Genomic DNA, 23,709 nt, shown 5'->3' with positions numbered 1-23,709 from the left:
TCTCTCTCTCTCTCTCTCTCTCTCTCTCTGTGTAAGGTGGGTGTTTACAGTCGCGCCGTGGTCTGGCTGTCCATTAATAATATCTGTCTCGTGGAATGATGTTTGTCTGTCTGCCTGTCCATCTCGCTTTGTGTGTGTCCGTGTGTGCGTCCGGTTACCTTGCACTGTCTCTTTAATGCTTTCTTCCTTTTTTTGCATGTTGGGGGTGGTGTGGGGGCAGGAGGTGACGGTGGGGGCTCGTGGGCTTGTCATGGTGAGTCGTGGCGGGTCGTGGGGGGGTAAGTGTGTTATATTTAGCCTGTGTTCTTTTGTTTTCTTATGCCTTTGCTTATTATGGAATTTATGTTTATTTTACCTTCTCCTTGTTTACTAATGGCAAGTGTACGTGTGTGTGTGTGTGTGTGTATGTGTGTGCGTGTGTGTGTGTGTGTGTGTGTGCGCGCGTTTGATTGTGTGTGTTGTGTGTTTATTTATTCACATTTATTACGTTTGTTTGTATCATCTCATCATCTTCTCTTTATGGGTCTTCCTTTACAACACCCTCCATTATCTTGCTATCTAATGCTCCCCTTCTCTATCGTGTCCAGTGATAATTTAAACCTTTTCCATTAAGTACGTACATTGCGTTACTAGTCTCCAATTATTTTCTTTTCATTAATCCCGCTCGCTCTTGTTTATTGTCTCCAGTCCAGATTAAAAGTGTGATTAGTGAGATTCTGTTCGTCTCACCTGTTTGGCTGATGCGCACCTGACTAATTAAAGTAACACCTGAGGGGAGGCAGCTGTGGTGTTTCCAGGCGGTGTTGCTAAGTACAGGTGGATGAGTGGATGTAATGGCAGCACATGAAGCAGCTCTTTGTTGTGGTAATTGTGGAGGAGACGAAGTTGTGCACAGAGACTCAGCGCCACGTGTCACCTTTTTTTTTTTTTTTTATATTTTTGCTGTTTTTTGTTTTCTTTCTTTTCATGTGTTTAGCTTTATTTTCTCTCTCTCTCTCTCTCTCTCTCTCTCTCTCTCTCTCTCTCTCTCTCTCTCTCTCTCTCGTACGTATTTCTAATCTGCGTCCTTCATCTTCGCCTCTCTGATGTTGTCTTCTTGTTCTTGTTCTTCACCTGTCCTCGTTTTTTTTTTCCTTCTTGCATCCGTTTGTCATCTAATTCTTGTTCTCATCCTCTTCCTTCTCCTCTCCTTCCACGCCCTCCTCTTCGTCCTTGTCTTTCTACTCCTCCTCCTTCTCCTCATTATCTTCCCCCCCTCCTTCCACGTTCTCGAGCCTGCTCCTTCATCCTCCTCCTCCTCGTTCTCCTCATCTACTTTTTCTCCGCTTTGTGAATGGAAGGTCAGGAGTGGGACTGGAGAAAGGAGCGGAGACACACACACACACACACACACACACACACACACACACACACACACACACACACACAGAATTAAACATTCTCTCCTGGCGCGCCTTCCGTCCCTCCGTCGCCGTGAAGGGAATGGTCATGAGGGAAAAAGTGACACGTACGCCACCACGCCACCGACCTGCCCAGGCGCGGCCCTCCATACCAAGCCGCGTCACTCACTGCAGGCGACGGGGCGGGAGGGTAATTGAGGCCGCGACGGTGACTGACTGACCACCATTACCCGGCGTGCGGCAATACCTGGTGGTGGTGGTAATGTTACTATCGCTACTGCTTCTGCAACCATTCATTACCGATTCTGCTACTGCTATTGAGGAAGCTACTGGGTTTTTTGTGTTTTTACTCTAATGTTGCCGATTTCTCCTTCGTTCTAGAGAGAGAGAGAGAGAGAGAGAGAGAGAGAGAGAGAGAGAGAGAGAGAGAGAGAGAGAGATTTCAACGCCACAAAGGAGTGCATCTCAGCGTCAGTAGAGATCAAAGAGGAGCAGAAGAGACCAGGCAACCGGAGCAGCAGGCAGGGCGCGGCCTTCTCACCTGGTCACCTGCCCTGCACCTGGCCAAACCTGCCGCCGGTGTGGTGAAAAAAAACAGGGAGATAATTTACTCCACCAGACAGGCGGACGCTGGCCTTAACACCCCGGCCACCACCTGTCCCACTTACACTGCTGGGGACTGAGTGAGCAGGCCTGGGATGAGACGCTGGGGTAAAGAGTATTTTCAGAGTCTGGAGTTGATTACGGCAGCCCTCTTGTGTAATTCACCACGGTCGCCTGCTGGTCACCCAGCCAGTCTTCCCCATTACGGAGCGAGCTCAGAGCTCATAGACCGATCTTCGGGTAGGATTGAGACCACAACACACTCCACACACCGGGAAAGCGAGGTCACAACCCCTCGAGTTACATCCCGTACCTATTTACTGCTAGGTGAACAGGGGCTACACATTAAGAGGCTTGCCAATTTGCCTCGCCGCTTTCCGGGACTCGAATCCGGACCCTCTCGATTGTGAGTCAAGCGTGCTAACCACTACACTACGCGGTGTGTGTGTGTGTGTGTGTGTGTGTGTGTGTGTGTGTGTGTGTGTGTGTGTGTGTGTGTGTGTGTGTGTGTGTGTGTGTGTGTTTCTGTTCACGATGTTATTTTTGTTACATTATTGCTCTGAAACGTCTTATTTACTAGCAAGATTAGAGAGTATTTGGGTAGGTGTTACTACTAGCTGCTGCTACTACTACTACTACTACTACTACTACTACTACTACTACTACTACTACTACTATTACTACTACTACCACAACCACTCTTCTCACGACCCTCAAGGACTCGGTGGCGGATACATACAATTATTTCGGTAAGCGTGACCTGCACCTCAACCTCTACCTCCTCCTCCTCCTCCTCCTCCTCCTCCTCCTCCTCCTCCTCCTCCTCCTCCTCCTCCTCAGGCACAGCAACAATGGGAGTCACTTTAAAAGATTACAATAAGCACATTAACTTAACGGCGTCGCGCTGAAGAATGGGAAGTACAGTACATAGGTTTTCCTCCTCCTCCTCCTCCTCCTCCTCCTCCTCCTCCTCCTCCTTCTTCTTCTTTTCAATTCTTCTTCCTCTTCCTTTTCCCCTTTTTCTCTTTCTTTCCTTCTTTTCATGTTTTCTCCCATTATTGTGAGAAAAAAGGACGGAAAAATAATAATGAAGTGTGAGATTGTAGTAGTAGTAGTAGTAGTAGTAGTAGTAGTAGTAGTAGTAGTAGTAGTAGTAGTAGTAGTAGTAGTAGTAGTAGTAGTAGTAGTAGTAGTAGTACCAGTAGCAGTAATATAGTAGTTACAGGAACAACAACAGACAGACAGACAGACAGACAGAAGAAAACCAACACGAAGCAGAAAATAAGAAAGGAGGACAAAGGAAAGCAATAACACGAACATCGGAAGGAAGCTCCACGCAAATTACAATAATGAGAGAGAGAGAGAGAGAGAGAGAGAGAGAGAGAGAGAGAGAGAGAGAGAGAGAGAGAGAGAGAGTATAAACGATCAACTAGAACCCAAACACACACACACATACACACACACACACACACAGACAAGTAATGAGCTTTGCCGCGCGGTTGTTGTGCCAAAAATGGAAGGCAATTGTGTTTACCTCGACTCACTGGCGCTCTGAGTACTCGCTGCCTACCAACACTGCCGCTTCCTTTCTTCTTCTTCTTCTTCTTCTTCTTCTTCTTCTTCTTCTTCTTCTTCTTCTTCTTCTTCTTCTTCTTCTTCCTCCTCTTGTTTTCCTTCAATTTCCTCTTCCATTTTTGTCTCTTCTTATTTTTTTCTGCTTCTAGTTCTCTTTTCTTCTTTCTTTGTCGTCTTCCATTGTTTCTCTCTTTCCTCATCTTCTTTTTTTTGCTATCGTGATCTATTCATTTCGTTGTTTCTCCATCCTCCGTTTTTCTAGTGGTTCTTCTTTATTCTTTTTCGTTCTTCTTATCTTTCTCACTCTTCCTCTTCTCTTCTTCCCTTTTCTCTTCGCGTTTATCTTCATTTTCATCTTTCTCACCCCTATCTTTTTCTCATTTGTCTCTTCTTGCCTCCCGGTCATTCCCTTTTCCTTTTCCCTTCTCTTTTTCCTCCGTTCTCTTATCCTCCTCCTCCTCCTCCTCCTCCTCCTCCTCCTCCTCCATGTCTTTACCCAAGCTATCATGCTCAATCCTCCTCCTTACCTCCACTAAACACATCCTCCAGTCTCTTTTTCTTTCCTTCTTTCTTTCTTTCTTTCTTCCTCCCGCTCACAAAACAATGACTTTTTTCTTCCTTGCAGTAATAACTTCCTCTATCTACTTTTCTCTCCACAAACCACCTGATTCCTCCCCTTCCTCCTTCTGCACCTCCTCCTCCACGTCCTCCTCTTCCTTCTCCCGTTTTTCTTCCTACTCCTCCTCCTCCTCCTTCCTCTTCTTCTACACTTTAAGTTTACTTTATTATTTCTTCCACTTCCTGGAGAGAGAGAGAGAGAGAGAGAGAGAGAGAGAGAGAGAGAACATTTGCCTCGCTTCTCGTCTTGTCATTGTTTTTCATATGTGTGGTTCATCTGTTCATCTGCATTCAGCGCGCGGCAAGCTTCTCCTTACGTACTTACCTGTCCGGCTCCCGTCCTCTTTTTGGCGCTAAGAATCCCGCCGCCAAGTCGGGTCAAAGTGGCGACAACGATGATAATTAAGGTGCCGACGTGTGTGTGTGTGTGTGTGTGTGTGTGTGTGTGTGTGTGTGTGTGTGTGTGTGTGTGTGTGTGTGTGCTGGGCTGCTACCTAATCGTAACAAAATAAACTAATAAATAGAAATATAACTAATATATACATTAAATCAAACTTCAATATAATCAACCTAATAATTTTCACTTCCCTATCAAAATCCACTTCCATTAATCTAAATACCGTGATGCATTTTTACCACGAGTTTTGAGTATGATTAGACGATTTTATTTGAATTAGAATGGGTTGAGAGCGGTCAGAAGATTAATGGCCAGAATCTTCACCATTTTAATCCCCATACAGGTTTCTGAAGCTGTATAAAATCGCCAAATAGTAAGCAGAATAAAAATTAAAACACGTCATGGTACTGCATATTAATACAGGACGGGCAGGAAATGGCCAGGAATGGAGAGAAGGGTGACAATAAAAATAAAAAGAATGTTGAAATTGATGAGATAAAACGAAAGGAAAGTATAATAAAGAAAGATAAAGGAAAATGAAGACAAGTGGAAACAAAAGAGGGAAGCAGACAGGTTGTGGCGCGATAGTGGACGAAAAAGGCGATGAGTGAAGGAAGGAGAACGATTGGAAAGAAAATGAGGAGGAAAGAGAGAAAAATTATGAGACAGGAAAATAAGGAGATAGGATGGTGAGGTGAGGGAGGGAAGAGAAAGCGAGAGGAAGAGTCAGAGAATGAAAAGAATGGAAAGAGCAATAGGGAGAGAGAAATAGAGGGAAAGAAAACTAGAATATATATAAGAAAGAAAAGCGAAAAAGACAAAAGGAAACGAGAGAACATAAAAGAAAGCCACAGGAAGGAGCAGAAAACGAGAGACGGACAGGAGGCGGAGGAGGAGGAGGAGGAGGAGGAGGAGGAGGAGAGAGAAAGGAGTCACCACCACTATTACTGTTATTGATGGTACTACTACTACTACTACTACTACTACTACTACTACTACTACTACTACTACTACCACTCTGCAAGATGACTGGGGTGTGGTAAAGGCTGTGGGGGGGGGATAAGCATGAGATGGGAAAGTTGGAAGGGGGAAGGGGGTGGTGGGGGTTGGCATCTTAGCCTCGCCACACAAACAGTCTCAGGTGTTTGAGTATTCAGGTGCGCAGGACAGGTGTACACACGACGCCGCCCGCCTGGTGCCACACACACACACACACACACACACACACACACACACACACACACACACACACACACACACACACACACACACACACACACACACAGCGTTAAGTGCCCCTTACACCCTCACCACTATAAACATCTCAATATGACGTCAAGATCATCAACCTCGCTCCACATATTGCACCACCACCACCACCACCCACTATCACGTCCACCACCACCACCACCACCCACTAGAAGAAAGAAAGCTTACCATTCTCTCTCTCTCTCTCTCTCTCTCTCTCTCTCTCTCTCTCTCTCTCTCTCTCTCTCTCTCTTGCGGATATATATAGTGAAGCAAACTTAAATAAATAAAATGTTTGTTTTTTCTTCTTATGGCGACGTTCGTGTTCATTTTTTTTCCAGGAACGATTCAGTTATCTTTCTTCAATCAATTAATTAAGTGAATGATTAAGTAGTAGTAGTAGTAGTAGTAGTAGTAGTAGTAGTAGTAGTAGTAGTAGTAGTAGTAGTAGTAGTAGTAGTAGTAGTAGTAGTAGTAGCAGCAGAATAAATATTATACGAACGCCACCAACAACAATAATAATAATACCACCACCACCACCACCATCATCACCACCAACAACAACAAAAACAACAACAACACGTACTCTGCGCAGATTCCTTTTGTCAACAGACCTTGCATAAGACACGCATCTAGTCTTGAGGCCTAAGCTGCCCCACCCACCTACAGCCCACCCCAACCCACCCACACACACCGCCCCTCCCCACGCCTATTCAAACACCCGCTGCACTGAGAGGTCACCCGCCCGTCTCGTAACAATGAGTAGCCACCCTCCATCACACACACACACACACACACACACACACACACACACACACACACACACACACACACACACACACACACACGGATGAAAAACTGGACAAATATATGTTTATACACGAAAACAGGACCATAAGGGTGTTGTTCTGGCCCTGTATACTACAACTACGCAGGTACACACACACACACACACACACACACACACACACACACACACACACACACACACACACACACACACACACACACACGTTAGCCCTTAATTATCATTGTCGTCGCCACACACACACACACACACACACACACACACACACACACACACACACACACACACACACACACACACACATACACACACACACACAACTGGATAGCCTTTACGTGTGTTTATCATCAATTTACGTCTGAATTCTCGACTCACTCCTGCTTAAATTAGAGGGACAAGAAGACCCCCTTATAAGGATGAGGAATAGTCAGTCTCCTTGCCTTCATTATCTTCTCACCTCAGCTCATTAAATCAATCTTTTTTTTTCAATACGACAGCCTTGCAGCACCTCTTTATTAATGCTCATTATTATGTAACTTGCATTGGCTTATACTGGCATTGTCTATTCTTAGACTTGCAGATACCGTGTTTATCTCTTATCGCGCAGTTATCTGATGTCTTGTACGAGCGCAGCGACCCTTTTATCTTCCTTTACTGTTACCGTCACTCTTCCGCGTGTCTGGGAGGTTTCCACTGCGTCCTGCGAGGGAGTGGTTGTCATCCCGTAAGTGAGCACAATGTATGCCACGCACGGGCCTCCTGCCTCCTGCTTCACTGCGTCATCGGCTCGTGTTCCTCAGCGCTTTGTTCTCTTATCAGGACTGTCTGTATTCAAAGGCTATAAAAATTGTTTGACGGATAATCGTTCTCTCTCTCTCTCTCTCTCTCTCTCTCTCTCTCTCTCTCTCTCTCTCTCTCTCTCTCTCTCTGAATATTTGTCATAGGATTACTAGAGCCTAAAAAAAAAAAAAAACGAAAAATCTACTACAAAAATATCAAGAAATATGTTTATTATTTCTTATCATTTTTCTAATAAACGGATTTCTTGATATTTTTTTAGCATTCATTTGTTTAACTTATTGGTCATTATTACCGCTATCATCATTGTCATCATTTTGCGTCCCTGCGATTGTCTCCTTCACGCGCCACAAACAAGAGGCCCCCTCCTCATCTCCGCACACGTGGCGCCCCTCATTTTTATTAACTTCACCTCGGCAAGTGGCGGCGGGGCGGCAGACAGATGGAGCCAGAGAGGTCACTGGCGGCGGCGGTGACGAAGGCGCCTGGACGACATGAGCACCGTCACACACGATTCTGAGTGTCCTTGGATCAGAAGAATACCAACAAGCCTCAAAGGAGAGCAAGCCGTTGTCTCACTAAGTTGTGATACCCGTGTGTGTGTCCGTGTGTGGGTGTCGCAGCGCAGGGCCTTGTCACACACCACACCTGCTACTGCTGCTGCCTTGCTTCTGACACGCACTCCTCGCTGCCTTGTCCCTACGCGTCCAATTCTCTCTCTCTCTCTCTCTCTCTCTCTCTCTCTCTCTCTCTCTCTCTCTCTCTCTCTCTCTCTCTCCGCATTTTTTTTCATTTCTTTATTTCCATCTCATATTCTTTTTTTTTTTTTTTTTTTCGACTTTTTGCTCGTATTTTCCTTCTCGCTTTCCTTCCATTCCCTTACCAATATGATTGACCTGTAGCGGAAGAATACGTAACTCCAAAATGATTTCCAACCACCCATGAAACATTTCAGTATAAAGTCCTCTACTGGGGTACAGAACAACGCGAAACTGACAACGCATTAGTGACTTCAACAAGGAAAGCATACGAGATTCCCTAAAAAAAATAATAATAATAAAAATAGACGTCAATCTCCTTTTTTTCTGTATTACTCAATTTCAAGAGGCTAAAAATATATTAAAGAACGGAATAACAACCTTGTGTACCTCGTAATTTCTATATATATATTTTTTTTTTCGAGTGGTGGGAGGGTTTGGAATTGAGAAGCGCATTAGATCTTCAGTAACAAGAGAACGGCGTAACTTTTCAAAACATCACTTTTCTATAACGGATCCAAATTTACACCAAACTCTTACCCATTCAATGTTGTGTTCTTCTGGAAACACTGAAAGCTTAGTAGAAAAAAAAAGAAAAGAAAAGAAAAAGAAAATGTTGGCTAGTATTTTGTTTTCGAGGCTACAGAATTATTCAAGAGACTGCAAGAGAAAAAAAAAATCTCTAAAAATATGTCGATAAATAAGAGGAATTCTATTGAACAGTGAAAACGTTAAATGAAAGGGTAATGCAATAACTATGTGAATTTTCTTTACAGTAATTAGAATTCCTTGAGAGAGAGAGAGAGAGAGAGAGAGAGAGAGAGAGAGAGAGAGAGAGAGAGAGAGAGAGAGAGAGAGAGAGAGAGAGAGAGAGAGAGAGAGAGAGAGAGAGAGAGAGAGAGAGAGAGAGAAGCACGTAAAGGATAATGTGATGGGAAAAAAATAACTTATGCTAATGAGATGTTGATTGAGATGCTTGTGGTGGTGGTAGGGAGGGAGAGGGAGAGGGAGAGGGAGAGGGAGAGAGGAGAGAAGAAGAAGAAGAAGAAGAAGAAGAAGAAGAAGAAGAAGAAGAAGAAGAAGAAGAAGAAGAAGAAGAAGACGAAGAAGAAGAAGAAGAAGAAGAAGAAAAGAAGAAGAAGAAGAAGAAGAAGAAGAAGAAGAAGAAGAAGAAGAAGAAGAAGAAGAAGAAGAAGAAGAAGAAGAAGAAGAAGAAGAAGAGGGAGGCTGAAGGGGACAGGACAACCGGAGAGAAGAGGAAGAGGAGGAGGAGGAGGAGGAGGAGGAAGGAGTTTATGGGGGTAAGTGGAGGAATGGAGGGAGGAGGACAGTTGTGATGGAATCCTTTGAGTGTAACTTTACCTCACACACACACACACACACACACACACACACACACACACACACACACACACACGTACTCACCCTCCCATATATGTGCAGTCATGTGTGTAGGGAGAAACGCCTCAATACGTACCTGTGAAAGTAAGAAAAAGGAAACGTTTTAGCAACAAGATAATGAAGTAGACCATTGTTCGCTTAGAAAAGAAAAAATAAATAAATAAAATAAAAACTACATGACCTAAATATAAAGAGGAAATATTTGATACATTTAGTTCACTTAATTAACTTTATTTTTGTAGTTTATGTTTGTTGGTTGGTTTGTTGGTTGGTGCATTCATCGAAGGAGCAGAAAGGCGCGAATCTAGACCAGTTTTTTCAATTTTTTCATGATTCCTTTTTTATAGTAATTAAATATTCAGTCCCTTCAGAAACCAGTTATTTGAGGGATCAGTGTTGCGGGAGTGGTGTTGACTGCTACGAGTGTGGGGAGTAGAAAGTAGCAGTTGTTTGGTGTTTGTTGCTTGTTGCTTGTTGGAGGTGGTGGTGGTGGTGGTGGTGGTGGTGGTGGTGGTGGTATAGTAGTGGTGATGTTTTTTTTTTTTTTTTTTTTGTTGATTATCTTTGGTGAATGTGATGGTGGTGATGGAGGTGACTGTTGGTGACGACAGAGGTGGTGATGAACGTATAGCTATTGTTGAGGGTGATGGTGTTGATGGTGGAGATGAATGAGGTGGTGAATGTTGTATCATTGTAATTGCTCTTGTTGGTGGTGGTGGTGGTTGCCAGTTGTGGTGAGGGTGATGACATCGGTGGCGACAGGAACGGTGGTTGTGGTAATGATGGCTGTACTGATGTCTGTGCTGGTGATGATGACACCGGTAGTGATGTGGTGGTGATGAAGACGCGCTGCATGGTGGTGTTGATTCTGGTGACACTGGTGAACATAGAAAGGGAAGCTGGAGTGTTGTTGTTGTTGTTTTGGTGGTGATGGTGGTGGCGGTGCTGGAGGATTGGTGGCATTGGTGTCTGGCGGTGTCGGCGTGGCAGAGTGGATAAGAATAGTGAAGGGGGGGCGGGTGCAGGAGCCAACCAAAGGCACCTTGTTTGGCCAGGTGACGGTGGGCGGCCTCACTCCTACATTGCGTTCACCTGGCTCACCGCCTTCTCAGGTTACGGTGATGATGTTAACGAGAGGCGTGGTGGTGGTGGTGGTGGTGGTGGTGGTGGTGGTGGTGGTGGTGGTGGTGGTGGTGGTGGTGGTGGCGGCGGCGGAGAACAAGAAACTCTTATGTTGTTACGAAACATGACTTATTTGGGAATGAAAGAAAAAACGAGGATAACGCAACGCAGTAATGGAAACTTAAGAAGAGCAATGGTAACTACCACGGAGAGGCGCGTGTCCCAGTGCCCTGGCCACGGGGTTCGGGTGGAGGGAGCGGGGAGGCGCAGTGTGAAGTGGCACAGTGTTGCGTGGCGGGCACCACTTAACACCTAACACCAGGCCGTCTGCTGGGTGGCGCGATGAGCGGCAGCGGTGGATGAGGTGAGGGGGAGGGGAAGGATAGGGGGAGGGGCCATGGCAAGCCGCATCCTCGGGGCAACACGCTAAGGGCAGGACGCAGCCTGTTGTCGCCGGCGGCTCTCGAGGCGCCGACGGTTCAAGAGTCAGGAATGGGGTCGCCGCCGCCGCTGCCGCCGTCGATGGAGACTCATTTTAATCCCGTCGTGGGAGCACGAAGAGGGAGAGGGGAGAGGGCGGGTCCTGCAGTCATGGGCGTCGACGCGAATTTTTTAACTTCTTCCCCTCTTCCCCTTCTCCTGTTCCTCCCTGTTGTTCTCAAGTCGCCAGGCACTTCCCAACTGTCCTTTCCCCGCGGGAACAGCCAGCTAGGAGGGGAAACTACGATAATAAACCCAGATCTTGTCCCGCGTCCCTCCCCACACATCCCGGATACCCGCCCCATTCATCCCCACATCCCTCCTCCCCACGCAGCAGCCCCGCCCTCATCCCTGCGTCTCTCCGCACGTCACGGCTTCCTACGCCGACTCTGGGGTTGCGTGACTTCAAAACTCCCGACGATACAGAGACAACGATCTTTCCCCAAGGGCGCCTCCTCAACACTCCCCCTGCAGGACTCTCGACTCTACGATCTGACTCTTAACTCACGACTTTTTTTGTCTTCTTCATTGTGGTTAGTCTCTCCTCCTCGTCCTCCTCCTCCCGCATTACCAGACTTCATTTTCGCATTTCTTGTTACGGTCATTCATGCCACTGTAATGTCGCTGTGCATAACCTCAGCCTTAAACATCTATTCCTCCTCCTCCTCCTCCCCTTTTTCCTCCTTTTTCTTCTCCTCCTCCTCTTCCTCCTCCAAAAAATAAAATAAAATAAATAACAAAATAAATAGAATAAGAAAAAAGAAGGAAGTCAGCCTTCCACAAACTCACCACACAAACCAAAAAGCGTCACCAACCCTCCCTCCTCGCCATCACCAAGAACCATAACCACCACCATCACCACCACCACCACCACCACCAACAACAACAACAACAGTAAATCGTCCACTCCTAAATCAATTCGAATATCCCCCAACAACAACAACAACAACACCACCACCACCACCACCAAATAAAAACAAAAATAAATGGTGTCCCTTCCACCACCGCGAAAAAAAAAAAGGGGAAAAAAAAGTTGCCAAAAAAGAAAGGAGTCACTATCAACCGGTTCGCTCACTGCCAGGCCCTCCTCCTCCTCCTCCTCCTCCTCCTCCTCCTCCTCCTCCTCCTCCTCCTCCTCCTCCTCCTCCTCCCGGTTCCCAGCCAGTGAGCCGCGACGAGATAGAGAGTGGAGCTGGTGCAGAAGGAGGCGCGTCCCACGGTTATCACAGGTGACTGGAGGAGGAGGAGGAGGAGTATAAAAAATAGAAAGAGTAAAATGAGAACAACGGAATGAAATAGAATGAAGTAGAACAAGTAAAACAAAGGAAAAGAAGAGAGGAGGAGGAGGAGGAGGAGGAGGAGGAGGAGGAGGAATATATACAAAGGAAGAGAGACACCAACAGACTTTGTGGTCTTTACAAGGTTGTTTGTTTAAGTATCTAACACTAAATGCCGGTAAGAGAGACATACGTAAAAGCAAAGGAGGAGGAGGAGGAGGAGGAGGAGGAGGAGGACATAATGAAGGGAAATAGAGACAGAATTAATGAGAAGGAAAACGAGAAGGAGGAAGAAACGTAATAAATGAGAATAGAGCTGAAACGAAAAGAAGCAAAGAGGAGAACAAAAGAAGAAAAACGAAATGAGAGAAAAAAGAAGGAAACGAGAGACCAGTAGAGAAGTAAGAAGCACCGAAAAAATTCCCTTCATCCCTTGTGTCTCCTTCCCTTCCCGTCCAACCAGACCTATTTCAGTCAGCAACGGAGAGTGAGAGAGGAGGAGAGTGATGTGGAGGGCCTGAGAGAGGAGACGGCCCCGCAAAGTGTTAGTAATCAGCCTGACAAACTTGACTGTGCGCTACTCACACCCCGAGACCCTGACACTCCATTCATTACCGCTCCTGCCCCACGCTCACCCCTCACCCCACACCCCAGAGATGCCAGGATGCTACAGGGGCGGAGGGCGGGTGCGATGGAGCTGCATTGATGTACTACCATGGTGGGTGAGTCACAGCCGCACAGCCGCCTCATGTTAGCACAGCTGCTGCACTGATTCACAGCAGCAGCGGCGCAGGTGTCCAGGCAGTAACGTAAGCTGACACACGTCCACCTCCTCCCTCCTCTTCTCCTCCTCTCCTCCTCATCCTCCTCCTCCTTCTCCTACAGCTTGTCTTTCAACCTCTTCCTTCCTTCCTTCCCTCCCTCCCTCTCACTCTCTCTCTCTCTTCTTCTCCCAGTCACCTCCTGCAGATTATCCCCACGCACACCATACTATCTCTCTCTCTCTCTCTCTCTCTCTCTCTCTCTCTCTCTCTCTCTCTCTCTCTCTCTACAACTCCCTCATTTTCCCTCACATTAAACACCTCTGTTCCTTACACACCCAAACACCTCCTCCTCCTCCTTCTCCTCCTGCTGCTCCTCCTCCTCCTGCTGCTGCTCCTCCTCCTTCCCCTCCCCCTTCCCCTTCTCCTCCTCCTCCTCCACACTCCTATCATTTCCTTCCTTCCCACGCAGCCACCAAACAGACCTCTTCCCCTCTCGCCCGCTGGGAGAGGGGAAAGTTATCTCCATTCCCCTCCTTCGTTTCACCCTTTCCCTCACTATCACAGTGGGAGGGAAGAGGCGGAGGGAAGAAATGAAGAATAAATCATGAGGGGTAATGGAGAAAAGGCAATAAAGAAAAGGAAAAAACGTGAAAATTATGCAAATGAGAGAGAGAGAGAGAGAGAGAGAGAGAGAGAGAGAGAGAGAGAGAGAGAGAGAGAGAGAGAGAGAGAAATAACAGAATTATGAAAGAAAACGAAGAAAGAAAACTGTATAAACAAAAACATAACTAAATTATGGGAAAAAAAAATACTTAATGGAAAAACAAACAGGAAATAAATGATAATGAATGAAACTACCACCACCACCACCACCACCACCACCACCACCACCACTTGAATGGTAAAACAGAGCAAAAATATAATAACAGATAAACCTCTCTCAACATTTTAACTCTCTCTCTCTCTCTCTCTCTGATAACACTGTACCTTATCAACAATGACTCAATATACTCATTCACTCATTCACTCGCTCACTCACTCAACTCACTCAACTCACTCTCTCGTCCACTCATTTTTACACTTTTCTTTCCAGTTTTCCTTTTTTTTTTTTGCGGGAAGAAATCCAGTCAAAGGGAGGAAAAAACAGTGAAACCTTCATTAGCACCTCACATAAAACGTTAAACGGAAACATTGACTCTCTCTCTCTCTCTCTCTCTCTCTCTCTCTCTCTCTCTCTCTCTCTCTCTCTCTCTCTCTCTCTCTCATTCACTCGCTCATTTCATTACAAACACACTCCGTCTCACACTCCGTCTCACACTCCCTTCTTCCCTCTCCCTCCCTCCCCACGGCGGTCCTTATTGGTGGATAGGTAGTGAAAGTGGCTGGCAGGGCGCGGCGGGCGATCCATCACACATTCATCCACAAACTTCTGAAGACAGGCAGTGAGCACGTCATCCTGATATGTTAATCCTGCTACCTCACCGAGAGAGAGAGAGAGAGAGAGAGAGAGAGAGAGAGAGAGCATTGTCTTTATTACCAAGTACCTTTATCCAGCTTTGTGTGTGTGTGTGTGTGTGTGTGTGTGTGTGTGTGTGTGTGTGTGTGTGTGTGTGTGTGTGTGTGTGTGTGTGTGTGTGTGTGTGTGTGTGTTCCCTGCTACAGCGCCTCCAGCAGGACAACCTGATCTCATTCCGTCACCGCTACATTCCTCTCCCCACCCCACATAACCCCTCCCCCTTCCCTTCCCCAGCAATGCCCACCGCCCCACCACATCTCACACCAAGCCTTAGTTTACTCTGGGTGGGGCGCCGCTCCCCTCCCTCGACACTTCCTGATACCGGCCCCCGCACCCAGGCAAACATCAGAATTTGTTTAGGTAAGTGTATCTATTCATTCTTTTCCACGAAGTAGCTGTAATTTACTTAAGGGGGGAGGTGGAGATGGGGCGGTACATCCTTTCCACACCCCTTCACCCCCTTCTCTTTCTTTTTGTCCTCCTCCTCCTCCTCCTCCTCCTCCTCCTCCTCCTCCTCCTCCTCCTCCTCCTCCTCCTCCTCCTCCTCTGATCTCGCCACTCCCTGCAACCACCTAACCTTAAATTTGCTTTTGTGTGGGACGGCAAATACACACACACACACACACACACACACACACACACACAAGATTAAACTGCATGAAGTGTGTGTGTGTGTGTGTGTGTGTGTGTGTGTGTGTGTGTGTGTGTGTGTGTGTGTGTGTGTGTGTGTGTGTGTGTGTGTGTGTGTGTGTGTGTGGCAGCAGGAAGAGCGAGAGGAGTCGAGGCTACAAACAGATTGATGATTCGACAAACATAAGACAATCGCAGAGGCATCCACTCATGTGTACAGACGTGCCCTCTTGACCCCCACCTCCCCATCCCCTCCACCCCCCTCACAATAAACTCCACCCACTGACCCTTACCCCTCCTCTTACCTCACCTTGTTCCCTTACTCTTCTATTCTTCCTCTTTATCGTCTTATTTCTCTATTTACGCCTATTATCTATTAATCTGGCACGCATCTTTCCTCTCATTCCTCCAATCCCTTTCTTTATCCTCCTCTTTCTCTCTCAGTAATGCCCCTTCACTCCTCTTCCTCTGTTTCCACCTCCTCTCCTCCTTTTACAATGTCAATCTTCTCATCTCTTACCCTCCTGCATCGCCCCACTACCCTTCGCACTCCTCCTCCTCCTCCTCCTCCTCCTCCTCCTCCTCCTCCTCCTCCTCCTCCTCCTCCTCCTCCTCCTCCTCCTGCAGGGTGCACTGGTCACCTCGCCGTTCTTCAGGAGTAGAGGTGATGTCATGAGGCAGGCACGCTCTCATCTCCCTGCTGGTCTCTATTGATCATTTTATTCTCTCGCAATTTTTTTTTTTTTTCTAATTCCTTGTGGTTTCAATTTATCCCTTATTTGTACATGTTTAAGTTCGGGTTATGATATTTTCCCTTTTTTTTTTTTTTGTGGTTTATATTTTTCATGTGCAAAACTGGTATTTATTTATTTTCCTCTCTCTGATTTGCTTGCAATATATACCTAGACTCTAAACCCGCACAACGTAATGAAGACCAAGAACAGAGTTAGGACATTTAATGCGACGTCTTGCATGGATTCTATCTGTTCAAGACGCCGCATTAATCCATCGTTTCACTGCAATATGACACATCTTTCAAAACTAAACACTCTGAGACAACTCCTCCTCTTTCCACCTCCAAATATTGCGGTCCCTAGGAACTCTAAAAATCTATTCTTACTTGCATCTCTTTCTTTCGCGTCCCTAAAGAATTCGTGGTACAGTGGAACCATGCGTGCTTTGGGGTCCGAGGGGTTTCCAAGAGCACGGATTCGAAACTTTGATTCCTGTCCGAGTGCAGGTTGGGCTTCCTCACACGGGGCAACGGTTTCCTAGCGGGTGGGCTTTCAGATAGGAGGTACCCAAAAATATTCTCTTTAGCCCATAAATTTCCGTGAAAAGCCAACATCGTATTAAAAAAAAATAGCCTTTTAAGTTGTGAATTGTTGCATAGCGAGTGAAAAGATAAAGGTGTGTATTCCAATCCTAATCTTGATCTTGATTCTCCCACTGGGCCCACTTTCCACACTCCGGTTGCACCACAGATTTTCCTATATCATAATTTTCCTGATATGAATTTCCATCCTCTCTCTCTTCTCTTTTTTTCCTTCATTTATTTATTTTCCTGGATAAATTTCGTTTTTCATTTCCACCATATTTATTTTCTTATAATTACTCACTGTTCTGTTTATCTCCCCTCAACTTCTTTTTCATAATTGTCCTCGTCTTACTCAAAACAAGAACGGAAGGACGAGCACAGAAGGAGAAGGAGAACAACAACAACAAGAAACAGAGAAAAAGAAGAAAAAAGGAAAAGAAGAAGAAGGAGAAGAAGAAGAAAAAGAAGACAAAAACAACAGATGATGAAAAGGATAGACAAAGATATAACATGAAAGAAATTAAAACAGAAAGAAATAAAATATACTAGAAGGAAAAGATCGAACACTGCCGCCCCCCTTAAAAAAAAAAATAAACAGAAAAATAAAGTGGAAATAGGAAAGGAGAAAATACGACTAAGAACAAAATAACAGGAAACAGGAAGTTGGAAATCTGCAAAACAAGAAAAGTTACAAATCAAAGAAGGAAAACAAGGGAAATAAGAACATATAATAAAGATGCAAATAACGAAAATGGAGAAATGAGGGACAAAGTGGAGAGGAAAGAAGAAAAGAAGAAACATCACCAGAATTAGTAATGAACAGGAAAATAACAAAACCTGAAATAAAAAAATGGAAAAGACAAGAAGGATAAGAAAAATAATAGTGATTGACGAGAGAGAGAGAGAGAGAGAGAGAGAGAGAGAGAGAGAGAGAGAGAGAGAGAGAGAGAGAGAGAGAGAGAGAGAGAGAGGCCGTGAGAGCATGTCATATTCAAAAGCTGACGAAGATTAAGACGTGTGACGAGAGGGTTGGGAGAGGAGAGGGGAGAGCGATGGGAGGGGAAGGAAGAGAGAGGGGGGTGATGAGGAGGAAGGCGGGATAAGAGGGTTGTTCCTTGTCTCAGCACAACTCCACTGACATCGCAGCACTGACCAATTTCCTTCCGCCTTCCCAAGCAAGTAATTAAGTCATTGTAGTTATTCCTTTTAATCACCTTATCGCACTAACACTCAACTTGTTTTATGCAAGAGAGGGAACTGGCCAAGGGCAACAAAAAATGGGAAAAAAAAGGCTCATTTGGTTGCCAGTTCTCTTAACCCCTTCAGTACGGGGATACATTTCTACTTTGAGATTTGTGTTCGATTAGACCGTTTTATTGACGTTCGGAAGGGTCTATGGAGGTCAGAAGATTAATGGCCACAGTCTTCACAATTTTTAATCCCCTACGTGAGTTTATGAAGCTGTATAAAAGAGTCACCAGAATGAATATGGAAATGCGTCATGGTATTGAATGGGTTAAACTTCATAAGAGTTATCCTGAAGTGAGGGACAAATGTCTTGAAACCTCCCTCTACCTAACTCGTTGGATCGACTAGTATTTATCATTACCCCCTTTACTATTATCACATGAACCTTTTGATTCCTATGGCCTCTTCAGTACGAGGACGCGTTTTCATATTTATTGTGCTCACTATTTGGTGATTTTAAACAGCTTCAGAAACTTTGGCCATTAATCTTCTGACCTCCATAGACCCTTGCTAATGTAAATACTTAAATCATCTAATTATACCAAAACCTCATGGTAAAAATGCGTCCCAGTTCTGAAAGGGCCGCTAAACAGCTTCAGAAACTTGTGTGGGGATTAGAACAATGAAGACTTTGGCCATTAATCTTCTGACCTCCATAGACGCTTGCTAATGTAAATACTTAAATCATGTAATCATACCCAAAACTCAAAGTAAAAAAATGCGTCCCAGTACTGAAGGCGTTAAGCTGCCTTGTGCTAATTAAGTGTCAGTTCAGCACGCATTATTAACAAAGGGTGCCATTGACTCTAAACATCTTAATTTTACTCCAGCGAAATCATAGATGTACTGAGGAGGAGGAGGAGGAGGAGGAGGAGGAGGAGGAGAAAATAGTAATAGGAATGATTAAACTTATGGGTGGGGTGAAAGGAAGAATGCAAAGATGAGAAAGAAGAAGAGAATGCGAGAGGAGTGGAGATTCAGGTTTGAGAGAGAGAGAGAGAGAGAGAGAGAGAGAGAGAGAGAGAGAGAGAGAGAGAGAGAGAGAGAGAGAGAGAGAGAGAGAGAGAGAGAGAGAGAGAAAGGAGAATGGTAAGGAGAATACTGACCTCGTAGTTATAATCCTCCTCACCCAGTTACATTCACCTAGTTATTGCATTAAGTTCAGCCAAGTTCGTGCTGTCCTGACTTCATAACTACTCTGCATTCATCTTAGTAGTGCAAAAGCTTAATGCGAGAGGGAGGCGCGGGTGTTAGTGGTGGGGGGGAGTGGGTGTAGGCGCGGGGGTGTAAGACAGTGGCACACCTCCGCCTTGTGGGTGTAGCGAGCGCGGGTGGCCTACACAATGGGGCTTTATCAGTGGGCGGGGAGTGGGCGGGTAGAGGGATGAAATTAAGAGTGGGCCAGACAACAGAGGCTACACGCTATCCTCCCCCCTCTCCCCAACACCTCCCTCCCGGCTTACAACACCCCCTCCATTATCTCATATACCTCCCTGCCTCCCTTCTCCCCCTTGGTAACAATGCACACACTCATTCTCTCCTCTTTAATAAGCCACTAAACAAGGGGACACACACACACACACACACACACACACACACAGTCTCGGTCCCACAGGAGGTCTGACTCATACGTTCGACTCCTGTGTACTCGAAGCGCTCCGAAGCCATAAGGGAACATGTGGCGGGACAGGAAGTGAGAGGAAATGCTTCAGATGCAGTATCCGAAGCTGCGCCGCCTCACGCCCGCCGGTTCATTGCCTCCAGCTGTGAGGCGAGGCGAGGCGCAGCGCAGAGGAAGTGAAGTCAATGTTTGGTGGTCCTCGTTCCTCCCTCGGCGGAATATAGTGACGTCAATGTAGATATTAGGGACTTATCTGCCGGCGTTTCCTCCTCTGCCGGCTGACATCACACGCTTTGCATTTCGTGTAGGGAGATAAGAGAGATTTGAGAGGGCAACTGTACACTCTCACTCTCTCTCTCTCTCTCTCTCTCTCTCTCTCTCTCTCTCTCTCTCTCTCTCTTGGTAGTAGTAGTAATGAACGCAAGACACTGATAGATGCAAGACATGAAACATACGCATTTATAAATAGACATACATATCTTTCTTTCCCTTCAAAAAACACAAGATTTATTCCTTCAATTCACTACAATTTTACTTATTCATCTCTCATTTTGCAAGTCAATTTCATAGTTTGCGATTAGTAATGTCACATAATGCTTACAGTTTATCGTTGTATTAGTAGTAGTATATAGTTATTATTGTTCTTGTGGTTATCATTGTTGTTGCTGCATCCATTCCCGTGTCTGGTGGCGACATCTAAACACTTCTCTTTTTGTTGTTACCATTATGACTGCAACACTGGTCCGCAACACAAAACCCCTTCGTGCGCCTTTCAAAACACCGCCGCCTCACCTCCCCTGCCGCGCACCTCACATTGCGTCACCAAGAGGAGGTATCGGCTTGCTGTGTGATTTCCTATGATTTTTTCTAAGTATTCATTGGCGCCAGTGTTCTGTGATGAGAGAGAGAGAGAGAGAGAGAGAGAGAGAGAGAGAGAGAGAGAGAGAGAGAGAGAGAGAGAGAGAGAGAGAGAGAGAGAGAGAGAGAGAGAGAGAGAGAGAGAGAGAGAGAGTGATGGCCGTGAAGTCTCTCTCTCTCTCTCTCTCTCTCTCTCTCTCTCTCTCTCTCTCTCTCTCTCTCTCTACCAACCTACCTACCTATCTTTACATCTATAACACAATAAGAACCACCACCACCACCACCACCACCACCATCACACGATCACACCACTACCACCACCACCACCATGACCTTCCTCCCAGTGGCGCCGCAGGGGATAATGGCGTCAACACCCCAGGCAGACCACTTGGAAGCTCGCCACAATCGCCTTTGATGACGCCTTTACCGTGACCTTAAGGGATTCAGGAGGGATTAGCTTTGGAGGGGGGTGGAGCAAGGGATCAGGGACCGAGCGAGTCTCTTACTGCGCCTGCTCTTGATCTTGCTGTCACGGATGTCACGAAGATCAGCGTTACGTCACTTCGATCTATCACTGCCCGGGAACTGGCTTTGAGTTGTCTTGGAGGCTTTTGCTGTGTTGTGGTGTGTGTGTGTGTGTGTGTGTGTGTGTGTGTGTGTGTGTGTGTGTGTGTGTGTGTGTGTGTGTGTGTGTTATCTAGTGATGGGTTGGTATGAATGTGGAAGTGATGGCTAGAGAGAGAGAGAGAGAGAGAGAGAGAGAGAGAGAGAGAGAGAGAGAGAGAGAGAGAGAGAATATATAAACAAATTGTGCCTGCCATGAGTTAGGAAATGCGATACTAATACAGCTTATGATCCTGTTCTTCCCGCATACACAAACAAACACACTTAAAGTTCACGAATGAAATACACACACACACACACACACACACACACACACACACACACACACACACACACACACACACACACATCCGCCAGAATTAAGAAAAAAAAAGATGTTTGTGTCAATGTCAATCAGGAAGTTTTGACAGAAATATCAGGAGAGGAAGTTGCATTAGTGATCTTTTTACGTTCTTTCCTTCGACTTACACCATAGTAGTAGTAGTAGTAGTAGTAGTAGTAGTAGTAGTAGTAGTAGTAGTAGTAGTAGTAGTAGTATCAAATGTATCTACTAACTCCAAACTTTCTACTCCATATCCACAGCTTATCCACATCCCTCCACGTCAACACCTCAGAGAAACAATATCCTCTCTCCACCAGTCACCACCACTTTTCTTGGCCTTATCTTCCCCTCCTCCACCCTTTCCCTCATCACCGTCGCTGCCCCGCATAAAAAAACCCAAACCTTCCCTCCACACTGGGAAAGGTGTAGCCTATCTCCCTTGCTCCACACAAACCCACCTTTCCTAACCCCATCTCACAACCACGTCTCCACCTTCCTCCACCTACCCAAGCCCCTTATTCTCCACCCGCAGCGCATGACTCACAACACAGGACTCTCCCTGGCACTCTCACCTCTCACCTCCTTCCTTCCTCCACCTCCTACGCCCTAACAAGTCGCCCCGATAAGGAGGTTAATCGCAAGAATGGTTGGCGGCGGAGTCAAGAGCAATGATCGCACCGAGTAAACAAACTCTTGCTGCGTTTCAAAATACCCGCTAGGAAGAATGAGTGTCAGGTCATTCAAGGCTCTTAAAACACGCGCGCGACGACTGAGAGGGACTGAGAGAAGCACAAGATGAGTCAGTGTACAAATTTCCTGCAACAAAGCGCCCGTGAATCACTTTAACGCAGAGTAAGATGCTGCAACGTGAATTAAAGGCAGCCACAAGACACAGGGCTCTTTAAACGCGCTTGTAAGTACTAAGAAGGTCTGGGATGCACATGATGAGTCAGTTAAGAATTTCCCAGTAAAATAATGCCCTCGGCAGCCTAATCATAGGGAGTAAGATACTAAAAAGTGAGTGAAAGATAGCTAAGCATCACACCGTTTTATAACACGTTGGAGAAGGACTGGGATGCGAGTCAGTATAGAAACATCGCACAAGAAAGAGCTCGTTATTAACTTCAACATATTTAACTGTAGGGATAAGATGCTACAACGTGAGTGAAAGACAGCTAAGCATCACAAGGCTCTCAACACACGCGCAAGGGACTGAGAGGCACTATATGAGTCAGCGAGGAAATCTCCCAGCAAGAAAATGCCCGGGGTTCTCCTCAACACACTTATCGTAGGGAAGTAAGATGCTACAGCGAAATATGACGGGTGGCTGAGTGCATAAACATCCTAACAACGACGATGAAGTGTGGATGTGAGATGATGTACCAGATAATTTGTGGTTTGCTGAAAGACGTGATGATTTTATGACTGTAGGAGGAGCAGCAGCAGCAGGAGGAGGAGGACCACGAGGAGGAATAATGAAAAGAAGTAAGGTTAAAGCAACGAGATAAGAGAAATGGGAACATAAGTCAAGAGGAGAAAGGAAGAGAAGCAAAGGGAATGACGGAAAGGAAGGAAAGGTCAAAGCAAGAAGATAAAATAATGAGGGCACGGATGAGAAAAATAAAATATAAAAAGAACTAAATAAAAAAACATGAAAAGAAGAAAATGATGGAAAGGAAAAAATGACAACTAAATAATGAAAACAAACGCTAATAAATGAAAAAAATTATCGTAAGAGAAAGTAATGAGTAATGATGGTAATACAAATGTAACGAAAAGAAACAAGAGAAAGAGAATCTGGAGAGGAGAAACTAAAAAAAGAGAAGAGAGAAGTAGAGAAGGCGTTAGGAGACAAAAAAATCCTTAAGGGGAGGCGAAACAAGAGAAGAGAAGAGAAGGAGAAGGAGAAGGAGGAGAAGGAGGAGGAGGAGGACAGCAGCATGTTGGGGAGTATCAACGGATGTGAAGACAGATTTCCCTCACTCCTCACTCCGTCCCTCTCCCCAGAAATTCTCCCCCTCTTCCCCCCAACTCCAAAAACGCTCCTCCTCTCCCCTAACCATCCTTGCCTGGGAATCCCCTTAACCTGAAACACACACTCACACTCACACACACACACACACACACACACACACACAGTATCAACACAAGCAGTGACGCATAATGAGTCCCGTATTTTGTAACAGTTATGAAGGGAGAGCGGAAGGGGGAGAGAGAGAGAGAGAGAGAGAGAGAGAGAGAGAGAGAGAGAGAGAGAGAGAGAGAGAGAGACGAATGGCGGAAGAAAAGAGGAGTAATAAAGACAATAATTAAAACAAAAAAG

At 45.7% G+C, this 23,709-nt stretch overlaps 1 protein-coding gene across 2 annotated transcripts in view; it reads right to left on the bottom strand.

Annotated features, from left to right (window-relative positions):
• LOC123503089 (calcium/calmodulin-dependent protein kinase type IV-like) overlaps positions 1-23,709 on the bottom strand; it is a 103,800-nt gene that overhangs the window by 56,285 nt on the left and 23,806 nt on the right. Inside the window, exon 1 of one of the 2 annotated variants that reach the window (XM_045252515.1) lies at positions 9,631-9,653. The exons of the other annotated variant lie outside the window; for it this stretch is intronic. Within the exon in view, the coding sequence (XP_045108450.1) occupies positions 9,631-9,638 (8 nt within the window). The 5' untranslated portion in view covers positions 9,639-9,653. Of the gene's footprint in view, positions 1-9,630; positions 9,654-23,709 lie in introns of those variants that run through there. 2 annotated transcript variants of the gene reach the window in all.

This window comes from Portunus trituberculatus, chromosome 13, assembly GCF_017591435.1.
Source record: "Portunus trituberculatus isolate SZX2019 chromosome 13, ASM1759143v1, whole genome shotgun sequence".
In the NCBI taxonomy this organism is placed as follows: Eukaryota; Metazoa; Arthropoda; class Malacostraca; order Decapoda; family Portunidae; genus Portunus; species Portunus trituberculatus.
The sequence above is the reverse complement of the archived record's forward strand: the minus strand, read 5'-3'. Positions and strand labels throughout refer to the sequence as shown.